This window comes from Nannobrachium achirus (assembly GCF_963921795.1).
Source record: "Nannobrachium achirus genome assembly, chromosome: 22".
In the NCBI taxonomy this organism is placed as follows: domain Eukaryota; kingdom Metazoa; phylum Chordata; class Actinopteri; order Myctophiformes; family Myctophidae; genus Nannobrachium; species Nannobrachium achirus.
In genome coordinates this window covers 37583735-37608176 of record NC_137829.1, presented here as the reverse complement: position 1 = coordinate 37608176, position 24442 = coordinate 37583735, and the positions used below count along the sequence as shown (strand labels likewise).

General features: G+C 41.8%; 2 protein-coding genes and 1 long non-coding RNA gene across 3 annotated transcripts in view; 2 read left to right on the top strand and 1 right to left on the bottom strand.

Moving 5' to 3' along the window:
- mrasa (muscle RAS oncogene homolog a) overlaps positions 1-590 on the top strand; it is a 36490-nt gene extending 35900 nt beyond the window's left edge. Inside the window, exon 6 of the mRNA XM_080753716.1 lies at positions 467-590. Within this exon, the coding sequence (XP_080609842.1) occupies positions 467-566 (100 nt within the window). The 3' untranslated portion in view covers positions 567-590. The remainder of the gene's footprint in view (positions 1-466) is intronic.
- Positions 1-24442, top strand: part of LOC308308325 — an 839845-nt gene that overhangs the window by 23516 nt on the left and 791887 nt on the right. The window lies entirely within an intron of this gene.
- LOC308308113 (thioredoxin, mitochondrial-like) lies at positions 6215-6745 on the bottom strand (the record flags this gene model as incomplete). Its single annotated transcript, XM_080753481.1, has 1 exon — positions 6215-6745. One exon carries the CDS (start codon positions 6743-6745, stop codon positions 6215-6217), a length of 531 nt encoding a protein of 176 aa, XP_080609607.1.

The window sequence follows — 24442 nt, the reverse complement described above, 5'->3', positions numbered from 1 at the left end:
CTCTGGGGCAACCAGATCTTATTTTATTGTTGTTTGGGACACGATCAACACAATCCTGAGTTATTTATTGTGTTCAATCTGTGTTTTGAGATATTTTAGTATTTCAGCATGAATGATGATGCATTTTGCATCATATCATGCAGCATGATGACTCATATGATGCAAAATGCATCATCGTTCATGCTGAAATACTAAAATATCTCAAAAGTTCAAAACACAGATTGAACACAAAAACTATAACTCAGGATTGTGTTGATCATGTCCCAAACAACAATAAAATAAGATCTGGTTGTCCCAGAGGTGAACTGGCCCTTTGAAGTGACAATTTTGTTAAATTTTGCATTTGTACTTATTTTACTGTAATTTAACAATAACCAGCACAGATAGACAAAGAGACATTCATGAATTTCTATTTAAAAGTAATTTATATTTTCCCCCCTGACGCCCCTGCTTTCTTTCACCACAGACAACAGGTGCCAGAGCGAAGCCTAAAGAAGAAGAAGAAGATGAAGTGGCGAGGGGAACGCTCCACCGGGTCTCACAGGTTCCACTGTGTCATATTGTGACTTTCCTGTTCTTCTGTGTCCCTCAATAACATAAACCCACAGACGTACACACACACACACACACACACACACACACACACACACACACACACACACACACACACACACACACACACACACACACACACACACACACACACACACACACACACACACACACACACACACACACACACACACACACACACACACGTGTCAGGGAACACTGCACCCCCTGCAGCAACAACTACTGGAGCACAAATGGAAGGGAGGGATGGACGGACGGACGGACGGACGGACGGACGGACGGACGGACGGACGGACGGACGGACGGACGGACGGGTGGGTGGAAAGACGGATGTACGGTTGCACTGAGGGACGGACGGATGGAAGAAACGGAAGGAGAGCTAAATCTGTTTCCTAACTTGGAACGATCGCAATGTTTTCCTTTTCCTGAACGGTGGTGGAGCCCTCAGCAGCCGTGTTGCAGGGTCGGAATGCAGTGTTTCTGTTTCTCTTATCAACGTCTTTCGTCCTCGGAGGCGGATCGGCGACGAGGGCAAGGAGCACAAGACCACAGACTGCGTTTTACCGGGGCAAAGAGATCGCGAACGTGCTGTTCTGTCGGAACTAGTCTTTTTGGGGGGAAGAGAGGGAATGGGGAGGGGATATGAGGAGGTTGGCGGAGGTGCCGTGTCTTCAGGGATGTGTCCGTTCCACTGTCCCTGCTGTTCCTCCTGACCTTTCTATCATTTTGGGGTGTGGGGAAGAAAAGAAGAGAAAAAGCACCAGTGTCAAACTTCTCAATTGTCTGTTTTTGATCCACTGTGTTGAGATTGCACTTATTCTGCATAGGGGACATTTGAAGTGCAGGGGCCGATGGACTGATGGACGGACGGAGGTGATGAGGTCGTTCCGGGGACCCATGAAAATGAATGTTTTGCCATTGTCTGTGGGTGACCTGTGAGTTCTGTGAGTGTAAAGTGTACATTATGATCGTGTGGTATTGAAACAATGGCAAGTTATACGTGATGGGTAAAGGGCAAATGGTTAAAGGAAAGTGGCTTGATGCTGGCAAAACGGGTGAGAAAGAACAATCATATTGGCCAATGTTGTTGATGATTAATTCATGGAGAAATGTCTAAATGCCATTCGTCATTGACTGTAAAGAAGAGTGATTGCTTTGTGTGTGTGTGTGTGTGCGTGTATGTGTGTGTGCGTGCGTGCATGTCTCTCTCTCTTCAGGCCTCTATGTTAATCTAACAGGGCTACCTGGGCTGCGTTGTATTGGACATCTCAGCAGCTTGTCTGTTTACACACAATTGTAGAATTGGATCGTTCCCTCCATATGTGATACAAATCAGAGCCCACTTATTGACGTAGTGCACAAAAATATGAATGATGGAGAGAGCAGCTTGCCTGTCCTTTCATTGAGAATTTAGCAGTAATCCGTACTACTTCTGCACTGTATGAAACAGGCCTTGATATATTTTATTTCCAATGTTGTCTAAGCAGATAAACCCTTTTGTATGTAACAGATAAATATTCAATGTGACTATTGTTCTATACAGATTGTATCTGTATCGATGTAGGTCAGATGAAAGCTGTTCCAAGAAAGATTTAATTTAAGTTACATTCTTACACAACAAACTAATGAGGGCTACATGAATTCGAAAGCTGTTGATTTGCACTGGTCACTCAACCAAATGTGATGTCCATTCATAACAGGGCTGCATGAAAGAAGTCTGTTTTCTGTTAATACTTACAATAGCGTTGTTAGCCCGTGATTAATGATGACTCTGGGCTAACCCAAGCATTGTGAGGCAATGCTATCGCAAGGCTAACTTAGCCACACCTTTCACACTGCACCAGTCCATGACTATGTCCTGAAATGTTATGTTAACCCATAACCCTATAAATCAGGAATATCCCTACTCTACGCTGGGCTTTCTATCCCTGGGCTAAAGTAGGACTTATGCCACTTTGGAACGTGCCATTCTGAATATTCTGGTAGCCCAGGCTATCAGAAAATACTGTATGTATTCAATGTAAGTTTGTTTTATAAGGGGACCACATACTAAGCAACAAGACATTCAGTATGTATGTAGTCAGACAGGCGAATGGGAAGGTTAATGTAATAATAGCCTATGGAACAATGTAATAACCTATGAAACCTATGAAATGGCTTATACTGTTAACACACTAAAAGGCTTTTTTGTCTGTACGCATATTGTCACTTGAAGGAAGGAAGCTTTTGCACTTTTAATAGAATTTCTGACTTTCATATTGGCATGTTATATTCTTTACCAATCTGCAAATGAAAGGGATGGCATTGAGAAAGTATTCTGAATGTATAAAGAAAAGGAAAAAAAAAAAGGCTAAATACGCAAATAGAATTGGTAGCCCTATCTGCCTGTGCGTGACTGTTGCCGTAGGGTTGGGGGTAGGGGTGGCTGTGGGTTTAAGGGGAGCATTATGAAATTCAACACATTTGAGGAATTGTAAAGAAATCCCAGCTCCCTTCTGGAAAGTGAATATTAATTTCAACAGCGGAACACACACAGTATGGATCTAATTGCAGTATATGTTGTTAAAGGGACTTTAAAACGATCCGAAGTTTGAATGAGACCGAATCAAACAAAGTGCCGCTTGTTTGGCTGCGAACCAACTGACTCTGGGGATATGGGGGGGAGAAAAGAGTAATGTGATTAAGGAAATGTTATATCACATCATGTATGTTTGATACTTTTTTGTATTATTGATATGATTCTTGCAAAGTGTTTTTTAAACGACTGAATAATTTATTACTGTCCATGTTACCTCAGTGTATCCCAGACCTGGTAAAAAACACAACTCTGTTTTGAGAAGCTCCTGTTGTGTTGGAGTCTAGCCTGTCAAGTAATGATTTGCGAGCTTGTGTTGTGGCGAAAACATCAGATCTACAAGCTCGAAACGCGCCAGTTTGTAGATATATATTTTTGGCGCGCAGCACTGTCGATCGACTGAGTATAAGTCAGGCGTTTACAGCAGTCAACAGTGGTTCTTAAATTATCGATCGGGACTCAAAATGGGGTTGCAAGACTTCAGTCCCCACATGACAAGTGAGTTATACTAAGCTTTAATGAGCCTGGGCCCTGGGGCGTTGGTTGCAGAGACCAAATCACTCAATTTGGGTCCCTTTTGTTCAAGATTTTAAGAATCTATGATTGAGCACTTTGAGTCCCCAGGATGAACTCAAAGGTGAAAACCTGTAAAATGTGTACATTTACCTGGGTTAAATCAATGTCCATACACAATAAGAGGACTATCACTGTTAATGTAACTTAGAGTTAAACTCTTAATTAGAATGAACACTGAGGATCTTGCTGTGTACCACAAACAGGCAGATGACCCTTATGAGGCTTATATAATGGTTGTGGTAAAGTTGTATATTTTGTGGTAATTTCCCACTGTCTATGAGGTATACCTACTTAAGAGAGCTTGTTCAGGTATCTTGACTAAAGTATAAATTGGCATTTTGAAATTGGCTCCGCTAAGATTATTATTTTTTTGTTGTGTTTCCCTGCTCTTCTTTGCACTTCTGGCAGAGAAAAGCAGACGCTATATTGAATCATCTAGTGTCAATCATTCGAACCAAGTTGCCAGTGTGCTTGGCAAGTTGAACTCAGCATCTATTCTGGGGTTGACATGTAGAAAAAATAGCAGATCTACAAGCTCAAAACATGTCACAAAGCGACTTGTTGTGAATTTGTAGATCAACTATTTTCTGGCAAAGCTTTTTAGTGTAGAGCGAAAACAGGAGGGTATAAACGAATCCATAGAGCACTGCTGTGTTGTTACGCTGTTGCGGTACCGCTTGCTTGCCGCTCTGTGGATTTGTCTATAGAGCCCTTCCAGTCAACTAAGTATAGGATTCAAGTGTTTCAATTGAGTGTCAATTTCCCCACCTTAAAAAAAGGTGTCCAAGTAAAAAACACAGTCAGGTTGAAACCTCATATCTCCTAAAGGTTATTCTCAGGAATATCAAAAGGCTCTTTTTAGATAATCACATGGACATTATAAATTATATAATGTATATCATTAAATAAGCCAGATGACTTCTTAAGTGTATACAGGATAGATAGATAGATAGATAGATAGATAGATAGATAGATAGATAGATACATCAGCTCACAATGACTGTGTAAACTTTGATTGAACTTGAAAAGCAAAGTTAAGCGGTTTTCATGACAGTGGTGAAATGTTTTTGTCCAGGTCTGTTGTGTTCTAACTGGCTGTGTCAGACTGAAGAGCTAGACGAGGCGCAAACAATTAAATGATGGCCTTTCTATCTAGCCTCAGGGGTCGATTATATTTCAATAAAGAAATACAAGTATTGTGATTTCGAACATATTTGGCTGTATTTTTGTCTTGTTTAATAACTAGGCTACTCTCGCTCGTATTTAATATAACATTACATGGGTGAATGGATGGTTATACATCATTGTAAAGTTCATACCGGTATCTGGTAACAGGGACATGCTTGGGCCCCTGATTCAGCCCGGGAAAAAGAGTTGGAGAGGCCCTCATTGCACGCTATAGTATAGAGAGAGAGATCTCTCTATAGCACTGCTGCTACTCAAAGATTTGCCATTTCAGATCATGACAAGTGACAAGCCAGGGGGCCAATTACATGAGTTATATTTGGTTGTTGTCGGGTTGAAACCTTGTCGGGTCCAAAACTGTTTGTTTTGTATTTATCATTTTAAAAATGATTTAAACTAGTGAAAACAGCCGATCTACAAGCACACAACGCCTCGCGGTGCAAGGCGTTGTGTGCTTGTAGATCTGCTGTTTTCACAACTTTTGTGCGACAGCCTTGTAAAAAAATGTACAAATTTGAAACTTGGAGATACGAGGTTTCTGCCCAACAGTGACAATTTACTTTGTTGGCCGCCCAGCCCCCAAAATGGAACGAAGGCCGACATTTTATTTAATTTTTTTTCCTAATGGCCGGGAATGAACCGGCTGTTCGGGAGTTGTCCCGCTTTTCCCAATGGCCAGCACGTCCCTGTCTGGTAAAGCTTGCAGGTTTGACCTTTCGCACTGTTCGAAGTGTCAGAAGTGTTCGGAGAGCTGACTTGCTTGTTCAGCAGAAGCTCGCTGCTTTAATCAGTGCAGTAAACTCAATTTGGCTCTGTTGTTCTCAATCCCAGTCCCAGAGAGAAATCATAGTTCGAGAATGTTAGCCGAGTCTGACTTTGACCAATCTGGGAACTAAATGCTTACCAATAGCTTTCTTCACAAATGTGTTCATAAAGGTGTCTATCACCTCTGAACCTTTTCAAACCCAACTCCCTTGGGAAAAAATAAATCTGCTTTAAGTAGCATGTGAGGGGTCAAACTAGGGTTTTTTCATGATTCTGAATCCAATGCAAGCATTTGTTTTGCACGAAAAACATTCCTTGGGAAAAAAATGTGGGCCCCCACAAAACTATGGTTTAGTGATGAGTCATCACGTTTTACAGTTTTGTGGGGGCCATTTTTAGCCCAAGGAATGTTTTTCATGCAAAACAAATTCTTGCATTGGATTCAGAATTTGTATCCCCGGTGACATAGACACTGACATAGTATGAAAGAGGAACGGTACAGATCAGAAAATGGGGTCAAAATGGGGGTCTGAAATATAATCATTGTCCAATGATACTGCCCACAAACGAGTCCAGCTGGTCATCATCTTTGAGCCCCACAAACCGGTTGACGACGTCACCTCCTCGCATGGCGATTACTGTGGGAACTGCAGACACCCCATATTTCATAGACAAGTCTGTGTGATCATCTATGTCAACTCTTGCCATGATGATGCGGCCTTTCTGTTTTGCAACAGCCTTCTCTAACCTCGGCCCGAGGATCTTACAGGGACCACACCAGTGGGCGTGGAAGGCCATTATCACAGGTAGATCACTGTTGATGACCCTATCTGTGAAGTCCTTGTGGTCTTGGACGTTGAAGGAGACCTCACGGCGGAAGGCGTGGGGGAGGGAGCGAGGTAGCGAGCGCAAGGGAGACAGGAAGTTGAGACGGGGTGCAGCCGACTGCAGCGACGAGAAGGACAACGTTGAGTTTGTAGACGACTGGACTGGGAGACAGCGGATATCTTTCACAGTGAAGGTCCAAGCTCTACGGACGAGCAGCCTGTGAGCCTTCGTGCAGTGCGTCATCGCCACAAGGGATTGAGTGTATACCAATGTGAACCTACAGATTAATAAGTGGAGTCTGAAAACAGGGACTCCATATTTGGGCATGGCGTACTCATATGTGGAGTCCCAGCAGGTCAGTCATGCCCAAACATGGAGTCCCTGTTATCAGCCAGCTCCATTATGGAGTTACAGCTCCATAACGTTTATGGTTATGTCAGAGTGACGTGGCCGTGGTCCACCCGCCCTCCCATTAACCATTATTTTAACACACGTACACGTGGTGGAAAGGCTTAGTACCTTTCTACCTGTTACCACCACTTTTATGTCCTCATTTTTAGCCACCAATTGTTTTAAAAGGATATGATATACATTTTTATATCATATTCATATCCTTATAAAACACTTTATTTATAAAGTATAAAACTATAGCATACAAGAGGAATTATTCCAAAAATGGTTGCCACCCCATTACACACTTGAGTCGTAAATATACTCTATTATTATTATATATATATTATGTACCGAGGTTTGATACATTTATTTCTCCTAAATGAAAAAAGTTATCGAAAAGACATGGCCAGCTCACGTATTAGGAGGGTATTATGAGTCACCAGAAAAAAAGACGGGTGTTTTTGATGAATCTATCATAGCTAGGAGCCAGGAGGAGGCGGTGCCATAGTTTTGTACTTTTTCTGTTTTTCATGTGTAGGAGGTTGACAGTACTTCATTAGACCCCCTGGTGTGGTTGTTATGAGCAATTACTGTATATATTCCCTTTGTATTTGGGGTTTCTTCCTGGAGGCTGCCACTTTGTGGGTCAAAAGTGCCGGTCCAAAAACACAGATACAATTCAGGCTTTTGCAAATCCCGCCCCATTCTGCCCTGTTACTATGCTGGGACATTAACCCTGGGCAGATTGTTTTTATAGTGGCAGTGAATGGGATTTTTTTTTTTCATAGCCTCATTATTGCAATTTAAAGTATCAAAGGAAAAACATCTAGGTGATATTAATAAAAAGGGAAGACAAAGGTACAGTAGTTACATTGCAAAACAGGGGGTTTCCCCGAAAATATATGTTTTAATTTGTTTAATCCCAGTGGGACAGAATCACTATTGCAGATTCTTTTATAGTGGAAGTGGATGGGATTTTTTTTTTCGTCATAGCCTCATTACAGCTATATAAAGTACCAAAAAAAACACATCTACGTGATATTAATAAAAAGGGAAGAAAAAGGTACAGTAATTACATAGCAAAACAGTAATTTTCCCCCGAAAATATATGTTTTAATTAGTTTAATCCTCTGGATCAGAGAGAGAAAAGAAATAGAAAAAGAAAGCGCATTGCATCTTGGGTAGGAAGAGGAGAACTATAATCTGTTCTCCTCACATAATAGGCTGGCTTTTCGTAATTCTGCCCATTTAAAATATATGTACCCAATCGTAACTAGTTAGACCATTGATAAGGTCCATGTGAACTAGTTTGTTGAAGCTTATTCATTATGATGAGCGAGATCGCCCCCTACTGCCGCGGCCGTACTGGACGAAGGTCGTGCTCCGCACTGCGGACAGTTGCTGAAAGCCTGAAACAACATTCTCCACTGCACAAACTCCACCCCCGATAGCAAAAAGTGAATGGTTTTTTCTGGTTGGCCAGTCAGGGAGTCTCAGGGACCAATCAGAAGACTGACAAACGGTGTATTACATCATAGAATCAACACTGTGGGTGTGGCTAACTTCAGCTGGGTCACCACCCAACATGACAACCAGGCATACGTAATTAACTGGTGGGTGTGGCCACATAAGAACCTAATTTTAACCCTTTCTGTACACTTTTTTTGGGGGAAAAAATCGAACCTCTGTTCGAAGTGGAGCTGTGTGTGTGTGTGTGTGTGTGTGTGTGTGTGTGTGTGTGTGTGTGTGTGTGTGTGTGTGTGTGTGTGTGTGTCTGGCCTGGCCTGAACAACAGCACCCTCGTGTGGTCACAAAAGGTCCTGTTCAAACTCAACGGGACAGTTCTCACTGGTGAGGACACACATTGCTGCCTATAGCGGAGCTCTGTTCCACACAGCTCCAAAACATCCTCCTCCTGGGGGGATAGAGTTTGAAGTTACAATGGGTTTGTATAGGAAGGGGCCCTGGATCATCATTTGAGATTTTGAGCTCTGTGTTGTTTCTCAGTACATTTTCCTTTAATGTTTTTCATGTACTCTTTATTCTCTGCAACCTGAAAATGCATCTTTCACACCTTTCTTTAATTTTTTACTTCATATAACTTCAACTTCCCCAAATACAGATGCATTTCTTCCCCCCACATACCACTGTATTAAGCTATTCTTCCTTTATCATGGCCATAGGTCCAACATTAAAATTCACTGCTAGTCTATTTTAGAACTACCTGTGGACTCTATGGTTGGCAATGTTAGTCTGTCTGACCATATGTTAACACTTTGGCCCCAAAGATGATCTCAAGCAGGTTTTCCATGGAATTTGCTGTGCAATTTCACTGCACCCAAGTGGATAAACGCTGCATGGTTCTGCTGACCCCATGGCCTTTCCTCTAGCGCCACCCTTAGGCCAGATTTTCCACCTGCACTACAGATATTTCAAAATCCAATGGGTGGATTGCCATACAACTTGCTGAGTACATTCATGCTCCCTGGAGGATGATTGTGGCAACCATTTGAGTGACCTCATGACCTATAGCGTCTGTTGGAAGGGCTCTCCAATAACCACTATTGGCAAAGTCTTAATATATGTTATGACTTCAGTGATTATACATTAACAGCTCCCCAATTCTGACAACAATATGTCTTTTAAAAAAAATTATCTTTGGGACTCAATGAGTGGTAGGGTGTAAAGGGCAACATAGCCCCTAGCTGCTAGCAGGGCTTTTATACCTGTTCCATTTGGTAAAAAAAAAAAAAGAAAAAAAAAGAAAAAGAAAAAAACAGAACAACTTACCAAGTGTCTGTAGTTCAATGGCACAGCCACCAGAGGACAGTCAAAGCAAGCTTATATATGCATGGAGTCAATCAATGCTAAATTATTGTATTTGGCAACGACTTTTACTTGATAAAAATACATTGGGTTTATTGTCCACAAGTTATTTGATCATGGTCTGATCAGGTATATTCCATTTTCATAATCATTTTCGGCATTTTGCATGCGTCACTGACATTTCTACTATAAGAAACCCTCATGACAGTGACACAAAATACCAAAGAGGTTTCTTTACATGCTAGCCTATATATTTTTTTCCCATATCAGTATTTAACAAGCCTAGTTTACCTGGACTGTCAATTAAAGTGTTTGAGGAAACATTTGGAATTGTTTTTCTAGGGATGAGCTCAAAAGGAGATTAGATAGCAAGGAAGGGGTTTAGTCAGGAACACTCACGTAAGTAGATTTAACCATTTATGGCAACACATGGATACAGTTAAAGGGCTCCGCCTTCTGAGATCTTCCCTCAATATTGTACATGCATGCTTCAATTGCTAAGCAAAATCATGGAACTTTAAGCAAAACCCCCCTCATAGGGATACAATAGAAATACATTGATATTAGCTTGAATCAGCAGACATAAAATCATAAGTATTTGAGCCTATGCCAGACTCTGATCAAAAGGTGGAGGCTGGGGTGGAGGAGGCAGCTAAGCAGCAGCAGATCCGAGGCTTCAGATCAAAGGCAAGCAGAGCTAGTGAATGCAAGCTGTATTTAAAGGAGCCGCCCTTACTGGGCTTGAGCTTTAATTGGATTATGACAGTGTGATGTAATTGTGGCACTTGTTAAAAACACTAAAAACACCAATACTCTTAAAATGAATAGTAACTTATAAATTAACAATAAGATATAAGTAGTAGTAAAGTGCAAGGTGCTTCAGTAACAATGATAAATGGCTGACAACCTTTTGGGAGGTCTGGTCCTCACTTATTAAAATGATTAAAAGTCAATAACTTAAAACAAGTTGGCAAAAAAGGTGAACAGAATAGTACCCTATTAACAGTGGAATCTAAAAGCAGCCAAGACAACAATAAAAGTTAGTTACTAGGGCCCAAGTTGGAGGGGCCTTAATTATTTTATGCTTTAGCTATTGAAAAATAGCAGATCTACAAGCTCACAACGCGGCACCGAGTGCCGTGCTGCGAGCTTGTAGCTTGTAAAAGTCGTGAAAATGTGGGTAAATCTTTGAATACATTTATTTTTTAAGCGAACATTTGTAACTCAAATTTAGCTTCTGGGGGGTCCCTGGAACTAAATATTTTGAGATGGGGGGTCCTTGGCCAAATACATGTCATTTTGGGGCTCCTTCACATGAAAAGGTTTGAGGACTACTGACATAGAAACATAGTTTTTTCAAAAAACCTTATAAGCATTTAGAAAACACTCAGGTCAAAAATATTCAAAGACTTGCAACATTTTCATGATTTTTCAAAAATAGCAGATCTAATGCTCTCCCAATCTAAATGGGTTAAATCCCCTCCCCCTATGAAGAACATTCATGGGGGCCCGCAGTGAATCCGTGTACCCAGGGCCCAGAATTTGGTGCGACACCCCTGTCTGTAGACAGACACGCACGCACGCACGCACACACGCGCACACACACGCGCACACACACACACACACACACACACACACACACACGCACACACACACACGCACACACACACTCTCGCACTTCTCTCACCACCTCTGCCCTTCTGCTCAATCACTGACACAAACAATGAATTGCCGATTTTTCTTTATCCAACATCCTAATGTTAGTCATTCAGGTCAGAACAGAGCTATAAACTTTGAAAGACTGACATAATTGATCAATGAGAATTTTCTTGTTACAAAAACAGCAAATACGAATGAAATGGGACACAAGCAGTCAGTCAATAAGCCCCATTTCCACTGTAGGGCCGACCCAGAACTAGAACCAGAACTTTCCAGAACCAAGAACTTTCCAGAACTGAAGTTCCGGGACCAAGTTCTGCTTACGTTTCCATATAACCAGAATTGAGAGCAGCAAAGTAAGCAATTTACCCCGAGTGAGAGGACATTATGCTCTGATAATGTCCTGTGTGAGGGGGTGATCGGACGAGGCGAAGCCGAGTCCGATAACACCCTCACACAGGACATTATCAGAGCATAATGTCCGACCCCGAGTGGTAAATAGCTTTTCTACCACTTTTTTCCGTATACATGAAAGAAAACACATAGTTGTAACTTGCAAGGATATTAAGTTACAATCATTATTGCCTATAAAACTTCCGCGACGACAGCAAATAGTTCCACAAACAACATCTTCTACTCACCACCAGATGACGCCAACTCCATGCAGAGAAAGATGTCTAGCATACAGCTAAGCTAACGTCAGTTAGAAGGACCGTTCCGGCCGTAAATAGAGGCTGTTCGCTTCCAGAAAGGCATAGGTTCAGAGAAAAGGGGCTTTAAAGTTGGCGGATTGCATTGGATCCAAATAAATCGGCGACGTCGTACGCACGTTAGTAAACATAGGACCGCTACGACCGTCATATGTTGGTTGGGGGAAAGGTGTTCCGACTACCTCCTGAAGTCCCCGGATGTACACTGAGGCGCATTGATCTCGTCCTCACACAACTGCGGCGGTTGTTCTGCCATAACCTCCGGAATTTAGCCAATCAGAATCCAGTATTTGAACATGTGACTAGAAAAAGTGGTAGAAGCTTAGTTCTAAGTTTAGTTCTACCTCCAGCCTGACCCAAAAAAGGTTCCAGGAACGTTTTCTGAAACCGGGCCATGCACAATGGAAACAAAACCAGAACCAAAAAATTAGGTTCAGGAAAGTTCTGGTTCCTCCTTGCAGTGGAAAAGGGCCTTATGTTCCATATTATTTTAATGGCACTGAAAGCATAACATAACAAATACAAACACTCCAAGTGAGTTGAGAGTGTAAGTGCAAGTCCCTGTTCCAGTTGTTACATCCAGTTCCTTATGTTTCGCAGCGTACGAAAAACCTGCCCCTGATGATTGGCCTACTGTACCAAGTACCAACTTATATTTCTATGCCCTCAGAGCCGAAGGAGGCGTCTATACTTTTCTATGTCTATGGTGGGTTTGACTCCGTGGCGGGTGGGTTATGAAAAAAACCTGACCCGCAACATTAGACCTTACAAAAGATCACCATTAACTACTATTGTTGTGAAGAGTACGGCACGTAGAGGCTGTGTGTGGGGGAAACAAAAGGTGTGGGATGTGTTGGATGTGATGCGTGAATGTAAAGCACAATTTAAAGCGCCATGCATAAAGGCGCTATATAAATGCACCATTTACCATTTGGAAAGATAACGGCAGAGAAGATTTTGAAGGAACAGAACAAGCAAAGTGTCTGCATTGTGCAGGAAAGCATTATGCAGGGCAGAAAATCAATGAGGTAAAGGTACACAAGATGAGAGCAGAAATCAGAGAAATGTCTTATGCAGAGGCTGTAAAGAGAGTGGAGGGGCACAACGATAAGAGGTGTAGTAGAACGGAAAGAACAGGGGGGAAAAGAATATGGTCATGACAATATCTGTATGGCAATCAATTGTGCTGTGGAATTTAGACTGCATATTTAAGTTGCTTTGGATTAAACGCGTCTGCTAAATGCCTAAACTGTAAATGTAAACTGGAAATATCAAGGAAGTCAAAGAGAATTAAGATGATGCTGGAAGCAGCCAGGAGATTCTTATATTTTGCTGCCACCCCCTGTGAGCCCAAATGGCACCCCTGAATAAAACCTTATTTTTGTCTTCTTCCCTGTATGTGGGTGATTATGTAGTACACACAGTGGGGGAGGTACACATTGGGGGACAAATTACTTAAAAAGGACTGAACAGGTGTGTGCATGTTAAAATATACAAAGAACATCCCTCAAGGATTGAAACGTTGTCATGCTTTGCATGTGGTTATTTTCCATGTAACTGGAGTGCAGACTCCACATTTCTCATTGTTCAGGATTGTTGGCAGACAGGGGCAAAACAATAACTCTCTGACATGTATAGTAGGTTGGCATTTAAACAAAAGTTAAAATTCAGGTCTGAGTCCATGACTACATCAACATTTCTGGCTTGAAATGTGGTTTTCCACATTATCGAAACTTTGGGGTCATCCTTACGTATGTTCTCCAAGTTCGATGTTCCCCACTTACAGGGTCAGGAGTTAGGGTTAGGTTTAGGCTTTGCTTAATTGAAGAACACCATTTAGTTGTCCACTTTCTCATTCCTTGCAACAGACCATAGTCTCCATGCAGTGATATGGTTATATACACGTGAGTGTAATATATTTTGTCATCCATTATCTGACCCAATGGGAACATGTGGATGTTGAACAGAACATCTATAGGCTATCAAGGGAGTGTTTTGTGTAACCTGGACTGTGACTGTTAAAATGTGTGTGTGTGTGTGTGTGCGTGCGTGCGTGCGTGCGTGCGTGCAACCAAAAGATCACGATGAGCCATCCTGCCAATCCATGCAACTCAGCTAAGTTTAATTATCATCTATGGGTTTATAACAATTTATCAAGTAATCAAATGAGATGCAATAAGATCATTTAAACAGGATGAATTAAGAACTCAAAGAGACACAAGGTATGGCAACATGACTGGTGTCTTGCACGTGTGCTAGGCACCAGTCATGTTGCCATACCTTAGCTTTTGCTGAACTGACGCCACAGTCCACATGCCATTTCACATATTTGACGAAATATTTAACAACCACTGGTATAAATAATACAAAAAAGCAACTTTACAGAAAAATACAATGTTTTGCTTTCAGCTAGAGAATGAACATCCAGCTGTGATAAACACCATTTCATTTCAACATATACATGCATATTCAAGCTTTCGTGTGCGGTCTGGCATACTATTCACAACATAATTGCAGCTGCTTTTGGCACCAATTTTCCTAAATGCATATCGTCACTGTCGGGCAGAAACCTTGTATCTCCAAGTTTCAAGTAAAGCCCTGCCTCATCATACAAGACTGTCGCACACAACTAGTAGATCTACAAGCACACAACACCTCGTTGGGTGCTAAAGTACAGTTTTAGACCATGTGTGTTTGCATGGGGTATCAGGCCATGGGTAGGCATTTTGTTTCCATTTGTCTCACAGCTATGGGGGTCTGTGGCCTATACAGAAAAATTGGAGTCCTTGAAATTAAACGGTTTGAGAGGTAATGAGAGAGATACAGTGAGGGATGTAGTCACATGGAGAGGAAGAAAGAGAGGAAGCAGAGGTGATTTTCAGTCAATCACGACATCGACAGTTGAACAACCCCCAAGTCTAAATCCAATTTCATATCTTCTCCTGGTTAAATTGGCCCAGTCTGTTCATGACATGGCTCAGGTGTCCAGTTAGGCCACATGCTGAGAACTCGGGGCATTCGAGGAGAGCTGGACGACAAGCACTGCATAAATGTGGAATTCCCAAAGCATTGTTGTATATTTTTTGATACCACAGGTTATGTCTTGACTGCATAATGGCTTGCTGTGAAAGACAGGTGGACATGCAGCCACCCAGACAGACTGTTAGAAGGCATTGTCTCATTACCTAAGCCTCAAAGGGATTCATTCTGCTTGGAGCCCGAGTGCAGACAGGAAAGAAACTATTGAGGTAGACTGAAAACTCTATTGCTACAGAAATTATATTATTTAAAAGCTAAGATATACAGTTGGTCCTTACAATGCATCTATCTTGCACTTGCTCTCAACTGTTAACCATAACAGGCATGTGTCAAGGCATGTGCCATCCTAGCACGCCAGAGTCTGTGAAGGTGTAGTCAAAAGTAAAAATGTCAGTAACAGACAGAGCAGGTTTTGAATACTTATTTGACTGGGTCCCCCAGGGCTCCATACTGGGTCCGGTTGTATTTAACTCTACACCATGTCTCTTCACTGAAAATAGTTGAGCTTCAATACTGTGAGCTTGTAGATCTGCTGTTTCTGCCAAATGTTTGCCCTCAGAATAGGTACGCTATGGTTAAGTGGTTAACCACTTAAACGCCAGCATCCTATTGTGGGGAAAACTTGAGCAGAAAATAGCAGATCTACAAGCTCACAATCCATCAATACCTGATGTATTATATGGTTCTTCCATGGCATCACAGTTTCGGTTCCATTTAGCAACTCGCTGTATAGTAAACCAGCATCAAGAAGGGATACAATTACAATTTGTTCAATTCAAATGAGCTTTATTGGCATGAGAAAACATACAGTATGTTTACATTGCCAAAGCAAGTTTCAAAACATAATAAAAACAGTTGATAATTGGGAACATATACATTTGGAGGGGGTACAGCATTGTGTAAACAGAGCTGTCACATTTTGTCGTTATGTACTGTATATACAGGGTATGAAGCTTTTTGGAACAAATATCTGCATTTATTAAGGAAAGTGAAGTGCTATGGGGGTGATGTGGATTCTGAAACTTGGTAATGAGTCTGCATTTATGACAGCGATGGAGAGTTTATTCCACAGTCGTGACACTGAAAAGTGATGTAGCTTTTGTATCATCTCATTCTGAAATTAGTGAAGCTACTAGGAAATGTTCTTTCTCTAAATCAACTAATTGCTACTGCCCAAACCTGCATAAAATGTAGCCCCAAGGCAGACAAGTTTGTTGTTTGAGGTATTGCTCTGGGATTATGAATAAGGGAACCATTCATTCATACTCTATATTTGGGATTCAAAGTTGTGGGCCAGTTGGAATCTGAAAAGCACAGAGGAATATAAAAGCTTTGTGCAAGAGAAATAAGAAGCCTTAAATCTTATAGGATGGACCAAATCTGGAAAACGATTTAGTATCAAAAAGATAAACAAATACAACATGCATTTACATGTATTTCACAAATGCATAGCTCACAGCCTGTGAGAAAATGATGCCCGTTTGTATGTTTGTTTGTTTGTTCTTGTTTTTCTTTTTCTGTATAAAATTGCTTGTGATATTGTTATGTACAAAAGGTTTTTTCTACCACTCTTGCCAGGCTGACAAAAAAGGGTACGGAAGACACCAAACTCACAGACCACATTAACTCTCTTACTGCCACAGAATTTAACAAAAAGCTCCATCCACTGCCAGCTAAATTTGAGAATTGTCGCTCATCTTTGAAGGCCTACTGGAGAAAATTGGCTTTGACTACAAAGACAACAATTATATGGCAACGAAGAATAGAATGTCTACTTTGCAACAGAAAAAGATTTCGTGTCTTTATCATGTTCTATTCATTAGCTAGAAGCTGCTGAATATGGCCTAAAAAACAGCTCTTTGAGAACATAAAGCTGAGAAAAATGCATTTTTGTGAAGGAAACATTTTCAGGCAGAAATCTCTCTTTATCCTTTACTGTTGGCAGTAAAATCACACAGTAACATCACACCTGTGCTCAGTGGTTGTTTACAAACAAATTCAAAAAAATAAAAACAAGTGCTTTTTACACACTTTTAGTGTGTAAGAGAAGTAAGAGCAGTAGTAAGGAGCAGTGCAGAACATTGACACAGTGACATGAGATTCAGCCTGAATCCTGCTTCTGCTTTCAGGGTTCTTTTTAGGTTGAAGTACAGTACAAATGATTGATGAAAATGAAAATAAAATATAAAACAACATTTTAGACACTAGAACTCAATTGTAATACTGCAAATGGAAAAAGGTTGTGGCCTACCTGCACTTACACAGGCCTCAACCACTACATGTCTACAGAGTGTATGTGTGCGTGTGTGCGTGCGTGCGTGCGGGTGTGCGTGCGTGCGTGTTTGTGTGTGTGTGTGTGTGTGTGATTCAACCGTCTCAAGCAGGGAAACAGATTCTCCACAGTAGGGTTTCATATTGAAACAGTAACCTGTACCTGAATCACAGAGAATATAAGATTTTATCCCATATTTCACTGGTTTCTGTGGATTGTAGACCTTGAAATTTAGGCGCCCTTTGAATAAAAGTGTACCTATCAATGGAAATATCTTTGTTTGGTTTGTACAGTTCACGGATTTTGGAGATAATCTAGAACTGGGCGTATTTTGAACATCCTGTCACCACTCTTTGCATCTGGACCTGTGTTATCAGTTCCAGGTAGTCCACTGGATCTTGGGACTCTTGGCTCCATTCTGTTTCACTCCAGCCAGGCTCCTCCGGGTCTGCTGAACTCTGCACCCCTACACCTACCACGTACACGAGCCCATGGTCGATCTGTAAATTATACAAATACATAATTACTACGAGTAAGCAGTGTTGTTTTTGACAGCAAATTTTGATTTTGTTTCAGTCGTAGTCTTTTGAATAAAATGTCTTTTAGTTTTAGTCTAGTTTTAGTTGACTGATCATCATAAGATTTTAGGTAACTAAATCTACAGTTGATTTAGTCGACTAAAATCTATTTTGGCAGGCCTTGATGGCATCGTAATGACTGATTTTACACTTGGTTGTGTGCTGAAAATAGCCGATCTACAAGCTCACAACGCGTCTGGTGCTAAGTCTGATTTACAGAAAAAAGGTGTTCTTTACCTATCCTTGTCCTTGGATGACCACGATGTGGCAATGAAGAAGTAGGCTGTGCTGCACTCGACTCTTCTGAAATCACAGTAGTAAAATATAAACTAGTAAACATGATGTGCACAAAATGAAATCAATTATTTACACACCCAGCATGTCTCAGACAGGTCCATGACATTATGATGTAAATGATAAAAGCATTGAACAAACAGATAGCTGTATCTACTCTAAAATGCTATAGAATTATACAAAATGCATCAGTTTTTGTTTTCTCCTTACCTTCAAACGGTATAGACCTAAGAACACAAGGAGTCCCCGGCACCTCTCCATCCGACTCATCATCTAAAGCCAGGAAAATATCAAATAGTTTATATGTAAACAAATCAATTTACAATTTTGACATTAGCAAATATGAGTGACTTACAATAAGTTCATATGTAATACATAAAATGCAGATATAGTAAATAGTTACCATGCATTTACTGTCACAGTGAAATGCCCTTTATACCCTGTATGTATAATATATAAAATGTCACAATGCAACATAGCTCTGTTTACACAAAGCTGTACTCCCTCCAACTGTATAGACTATATGTTCCCCATTTTCAACAGTTTTTATTTGTAACACTTGCTTTGGCAATGTAAACGTATGTTTTCTCATGCCAATAAAGCTCCTTTGAATTGAATTGAAAGGCTACATCATCATCATCAGAGATGTAGACTAAAGAAACCTCTCCCTCTCTCACACACACGCATCGTACGCACGCACACACAAACCAAGCCAATAAATCCTAAATTCCCATCAAATAAAAAATCATAGTAGCTGTGCAGTGCACGCGCGTGATAGGAACTCCACGTGTGTCCTGTATAGCGACAAAAACAAACTCATGCACTTGGATCTTAACTCTATGCTTGGATCAAATTGCTGATCCGGTCCGGATACGGAAACAATTCTTGCATGTATGTGTACGTGTAAATAGCCGGATGCAGTAGGCGGGCTCTAGACCGGATCCCACTGGTTTATTCGCAATAGAGATAAGCCTCGGCTTGAGCCTTGAGCCTGCAGGGCTTCATCACGGATGCGGTGGAAAGAACGCCTGAAGCGATTTTATCACACTAGAGGGTCGCGGCCCTGCGATTTTATCACATACAGTATACATGCACTGGATTTACGTCTTACCACTTTGGACTGTAGAATCATGGCATCTGTTCTCCGAGGGGTCTCGCGGAAGCCATTCTTCGTCTGTCTCTTCGCGGTGGCGGCGCGGCGGTGCATCGTCTCTGCTGCTGCGGCGATGTGAGCCCCTGTGCCGGGCGCGGATCCATCCTGCACGGGGGTCGAGCTCCGTCGGGATCGGTTTCCACAATATGAGGCTCTTATCCACTTTTGGACCCCGGTTCTTCGCGACTGGCACCATCTTCATCATCACGACCAACAGCACCAAGAAATGGAATCTTTTTATGTTCAATACCAACGGCTACAGTGATCTTTTTCTCTTCTTCTTCTTCTTCATCATCATCATCATCATCATCATCACGACCACCACCACCATTCGCTGGTCCTGGGTCAACAACATGGGTAGGTTGTGTAATCCTAATTCTAACAAAAGTTTGTTTCTATCCGTGGATCTGCTGCTGGCTGCTGCCCCTCGGCCCGGGGGGGTTGGGTCGCGCTTCGGCGGCGGAATGATACCAGCAAGTTGAGGCTGAGTTGGCCAACTACTTGGCCTAATACATCTCAATATTCTAGTACTGCTAAATACTACTACCTACTACAATTACTATAGGCCTACTACTAATACTATAATACAACTGATTTCCGACAAAATGATCGCTTTTACCAACGTTTCTCTCTCTCTCTCTCTCTCTACTAACAGTCCGATGAAAAAACAATATAGTCCCGACTCCCTCAAGGCTAACAGCTAGGCAGGCTCAGAGTCGCTCTCTACTGGGCAGGCGGAGCCAGGACAGTCTGTTTACTTCTTTTTTTTATGAAGGGTTTCCGGCTGTCCTCAAAACGACACCAACGACCAATTATGCATTCAAAAGTTGTGCAAGGACCGCTTTTATCATAATCCATAAAAAACATCAAACGAACGAACGGCCGTATCGGCACGGAAGTCTCTTGGGGATTGGGGCGAACAGGAACGTTCAAAGCAGTATAAGAGTTAAAGTGTAGGTATAGGGCATGTGTAGTGCGCACACTCCTGTATGCCTGTGAGACATGTGCTGTGTCTCAAGTCCTTAAATCGAATCCTATTTCCTATTTCCTTGCTTGTATGTTAGTCCCTCCCATTGAGGAAATAGAGAAGAGGAGACGTCCCATTGGCCATTTCTGATGACATCATCACAGGTGATAGGCCAACTCCCAGTGGGCGGGACTAACAGACAAGGAAATAGGAAACAAGTGAAGGAAATAGGAATAATTTAAGGACTTGAGACGCGGCTTCGGACACTCAAGGCTCATCAGGAAAGGAGACTTCATGCCTTCCATATGCCATATTCCATATCCATATGTCTTCGGCGAATTCTCTGCATCTCTTGGGAAGACAAGGTGCCCAACAGGGATGTAATTGGCCCCTGCAGGTCTTTAAAGGGCCAGTTCACCTCTGAGGCAACCAGTTCTTATTTTATTGTTGTTTGGGGCACGATCAACACAATCCTGAGTTATTGTTTGTGTTCAATCTGTGTTTTGAGATATTTTAGTATTTCAGCATGAATGATGATGCATTTTGCATCATATGATGCAGCATGACTCATATGATGCAAAATGCATCATCATTCATGCTGAAATACTAAAATATCTCAAAACACAAACACAAAAAATAAATCAGTATTGTGTTGATCGTGTCCCAAACAAGACCTTTGGTCCGACCAGTTTAACATTCACCTGTTTAGCATTCACCAGCGTCAGCAGGTTAGCATTTCACCAGGTTTGCATTCACCAGTGTCGGCAGGTTAGCATTCACCAGGTTAGTTTTACTGAGGTTAGGGTTAGGGTTAAGGTTAGGTTTAGTGTATCTCCATCCCCCAGACTTTAGTCACCTCCGCGCAGCCAATCACAAGCTTCTGCTGCCTTAACCCAGTTGCTTTGTTGATACACTCTGACTGAACGACCTGCAAAAAACACTCTCCTGTGCAGAAACTTGGTAATGAGTCTGCATTTATGACAGCGATGGAGAGTTTATTCCACAGTCGTGACACTGAAAAGTGATGTAGCTTTTGTATCATCTCATTCTGAAATTAGTGAAGCTACTAGGAAATGTTCTTTCTCTAAATCAACTAATTGCTACTGCCCAAACCTGCATAAAATGTAGCCCCAAGGCAGACAAGTTTGTTGTTTGAGGTATTGCTCTGGGATTATGAATAAGGGAACCATTCATTCATACTCTATATTTGGGATTCAAAGTTGTGGGCCAGTTGGAATCTGAAAAGCACAGAGGAATATAAAAGCTTTGTGCAAGAGAAATAAGAAGCCTTAAATCTTATAGGATGGACCAAATCTGGAAAACGATTTAGAATCAAAAAGATAAACAAATACAACATGCATTTACATGTATTTCACAAATGCATAGCTCACAGCCTGTGAGAAAATGATGCCCGTTTGTATGTTTGTTTGTTTGTTCTTGTTTTTCTTTTTCTGTATAAAATTGCTTGTGATATTGTTATGTACAAAAGGTTTTTTCTACCACTCTTGCCAGGCTGACAAAAAAGGGTACGGAAGACACCAAACTCACAGACCACATTAAAGTGTAGGTATAGGGCATGTGTAGTGCGCACACTCCTGTATGCCTGTGAGACATGTGCTGTGTCTCAAGTCCTTAAATCGAATCCTATTTCCTATTTCCTTGCTTGTATGTTAGTCCCTCCCATTGAGGAAATAGAGAAGAGGAGACGTCCCATTGGCCATTTCTGATGACATCATCACAGGTGATAGGCCAACTCCCAGTGGGCGGGACTAACAGACAAGGAAATAGGAAACAAGTGAAGGAAATAGGAATAATTTAAGGACTTGAGACGCGGCTTCGGACACTCAAGGCTCATCAGGAAAGGAGACTTCATGCCTTCCATATGCCATATTCCATATCCATATGTCTTCGGCGAATTCTCTGCATCTCTTGGGAAGACAAGGTGCCCAACAGGGATGTAATTGGCCCCTGCAGGTCTTTAAAGGGCCAGTTCACCTCTGAGGCAACCAGTTCTTATTTTATTGTTGTTTGGGGCACGATCAACACAATCCTGAGTTATTGTTTGTGTTCAATCTGTGTTTTGAGATATTTTAGTATTTCAGCATGAATGATGATGCATTTTGCATCATATGATGCAGCATGACTCATATGATGCAAAATGCATCATCATTCATGCTGAAATACTAAAATATCTCAAAACACAAACACAAAAAATAAATCAGTATTGTGTTGATCGTGTCCCAAACAAGACCTTTGGTCCGACCAGTTTAACATTCACCTGTTTAGCATTCACCAGCGTCAGCAGGTTAGCATTTCACCAGGTTTGCATTCACCAGTGTCGGCAGGTTAGCATTCACCAGGTTAGTTTTACTGAGGTTAGGGTTAGGGTTAAGGTTAGGTTTAGTGTATCTCCATCCCCCAGACTTTAGTCACCTCCGCGCAGCCAATCACAAGCTTCTGCTGCCTTAACCCAGTTGCTTTGTTGATACACTCTGACTGAACGACCTGCAAAAAACACTCTCCTGTGCAGAAATACCCTCCATGTACACTCTCCTTAAACAGAGACATCTTCGCTGGTTGGGTCATGTGTGGCGTATGGAGGATGGCAGAATCCCTAAAGACCTCCTTTATGGAGAGCTCACTTCGGGAGAGAGGCCACGAGGGCGGCCAGTCGGCCACAGCTACGACACAAAGATCTATGCAAGCGAGACCTAAAAGGTGGCTTTTTACACATCGACACACATCGATGACACAACCACATTGGAAGCCTCAGTTAAAAACAGAGACACCAGGAGGCTTGAAACCCAGAAGGGGCTTCAGAGGTTTGAAGAACACCTGCTGCTTCAGTGGGACGAGAAGAGGAGCCCACAGAAGAACAAACCAGGCTGAAAGACCTGCCACCTCTTTCATCTGTGAGCTGTGTCGGAAGGACTGCCACTCCCATATTGGAGTCCACAGTCACAAGAGGAGCTGCTCCAGCCAGAACCAGAAGCGCTGATCCAATGGTCCTGTGGGACTTCGGAAGCCAATGAATGAATGATGATGTGATGAAAAGGTTTTTATAGGTCTGTTCAGTATTTCTTCAAATGTGTATGTTAAAATCTGAAAAGCAATAAAAAGTATTAATCACAAAAAATGTGTGTCCATTATTATTGACTTACTGATTTATTGATCCTTTTGTGAATTTGTCTGGCATTTTATCAAGCACAATGCGGTCGACAGGCAATATGGAGCAGGGATAGTGGGGCTGATCACCCACAATGACAGCAACATGCAGTTAATTTTCAACGTTGTCATGTTGGAAATGTCACAATAGCAGATAATACAACCTCACACATCATGAGCTTGAACTTTTGGCACCGTCGCACAACAAACTACAAATCAGGCTCTACTTTGCCCTCATCATGCTTTCACTCTTGCAGTAACAAAATAGTGCCCTTCAGGGATAGGTGTTGTGGTTTTTCGCTTGGCGACTGTAGCTGGCTATGTGAACCAAGTCAGAAAGCAGATATACAAGCTCACAGCGCAGCACCGAGCTTGTAGATCTGCTATTTTAGAAAAATCTTCAAAATGTGTGCAAGTCTTTGAATATTTCAACCCGACCCCCACAAATTATGTATTTGACCAAGGACCGCCATCTCACACTATTTAGTTCCAGGGATCCCCCAGAACCAAAATTTGAGTTACAAATGTTCACCTAAAAATACATATATTCAAAGATTTGTACACATTTTCACGACTTTTAAAAAATAGCAGATCTACAAGCTCACAGCGCAGCACTTGGTGCTGCGCTTTGAGCTTGTATATCTGTTTTCAATAGCAAAAGTATAAAATAATTAAGGCCCCTCCACCTTGGGCCCTAGTAACTCAGTCCCACAATCCCCCCCCCCTTGTGACACCCCTGGATGAAAACTTGCACACAGCAGGGGTGGACTAGGCATCTGGAATAGCAGTATTAGATCACAACACTGATCTAATACTTAACAGAAAGGAAAACTCTTGATTTGTGTCATTGTTTAGGGGGCTGATTATTTTTAATGAGGTGGAGA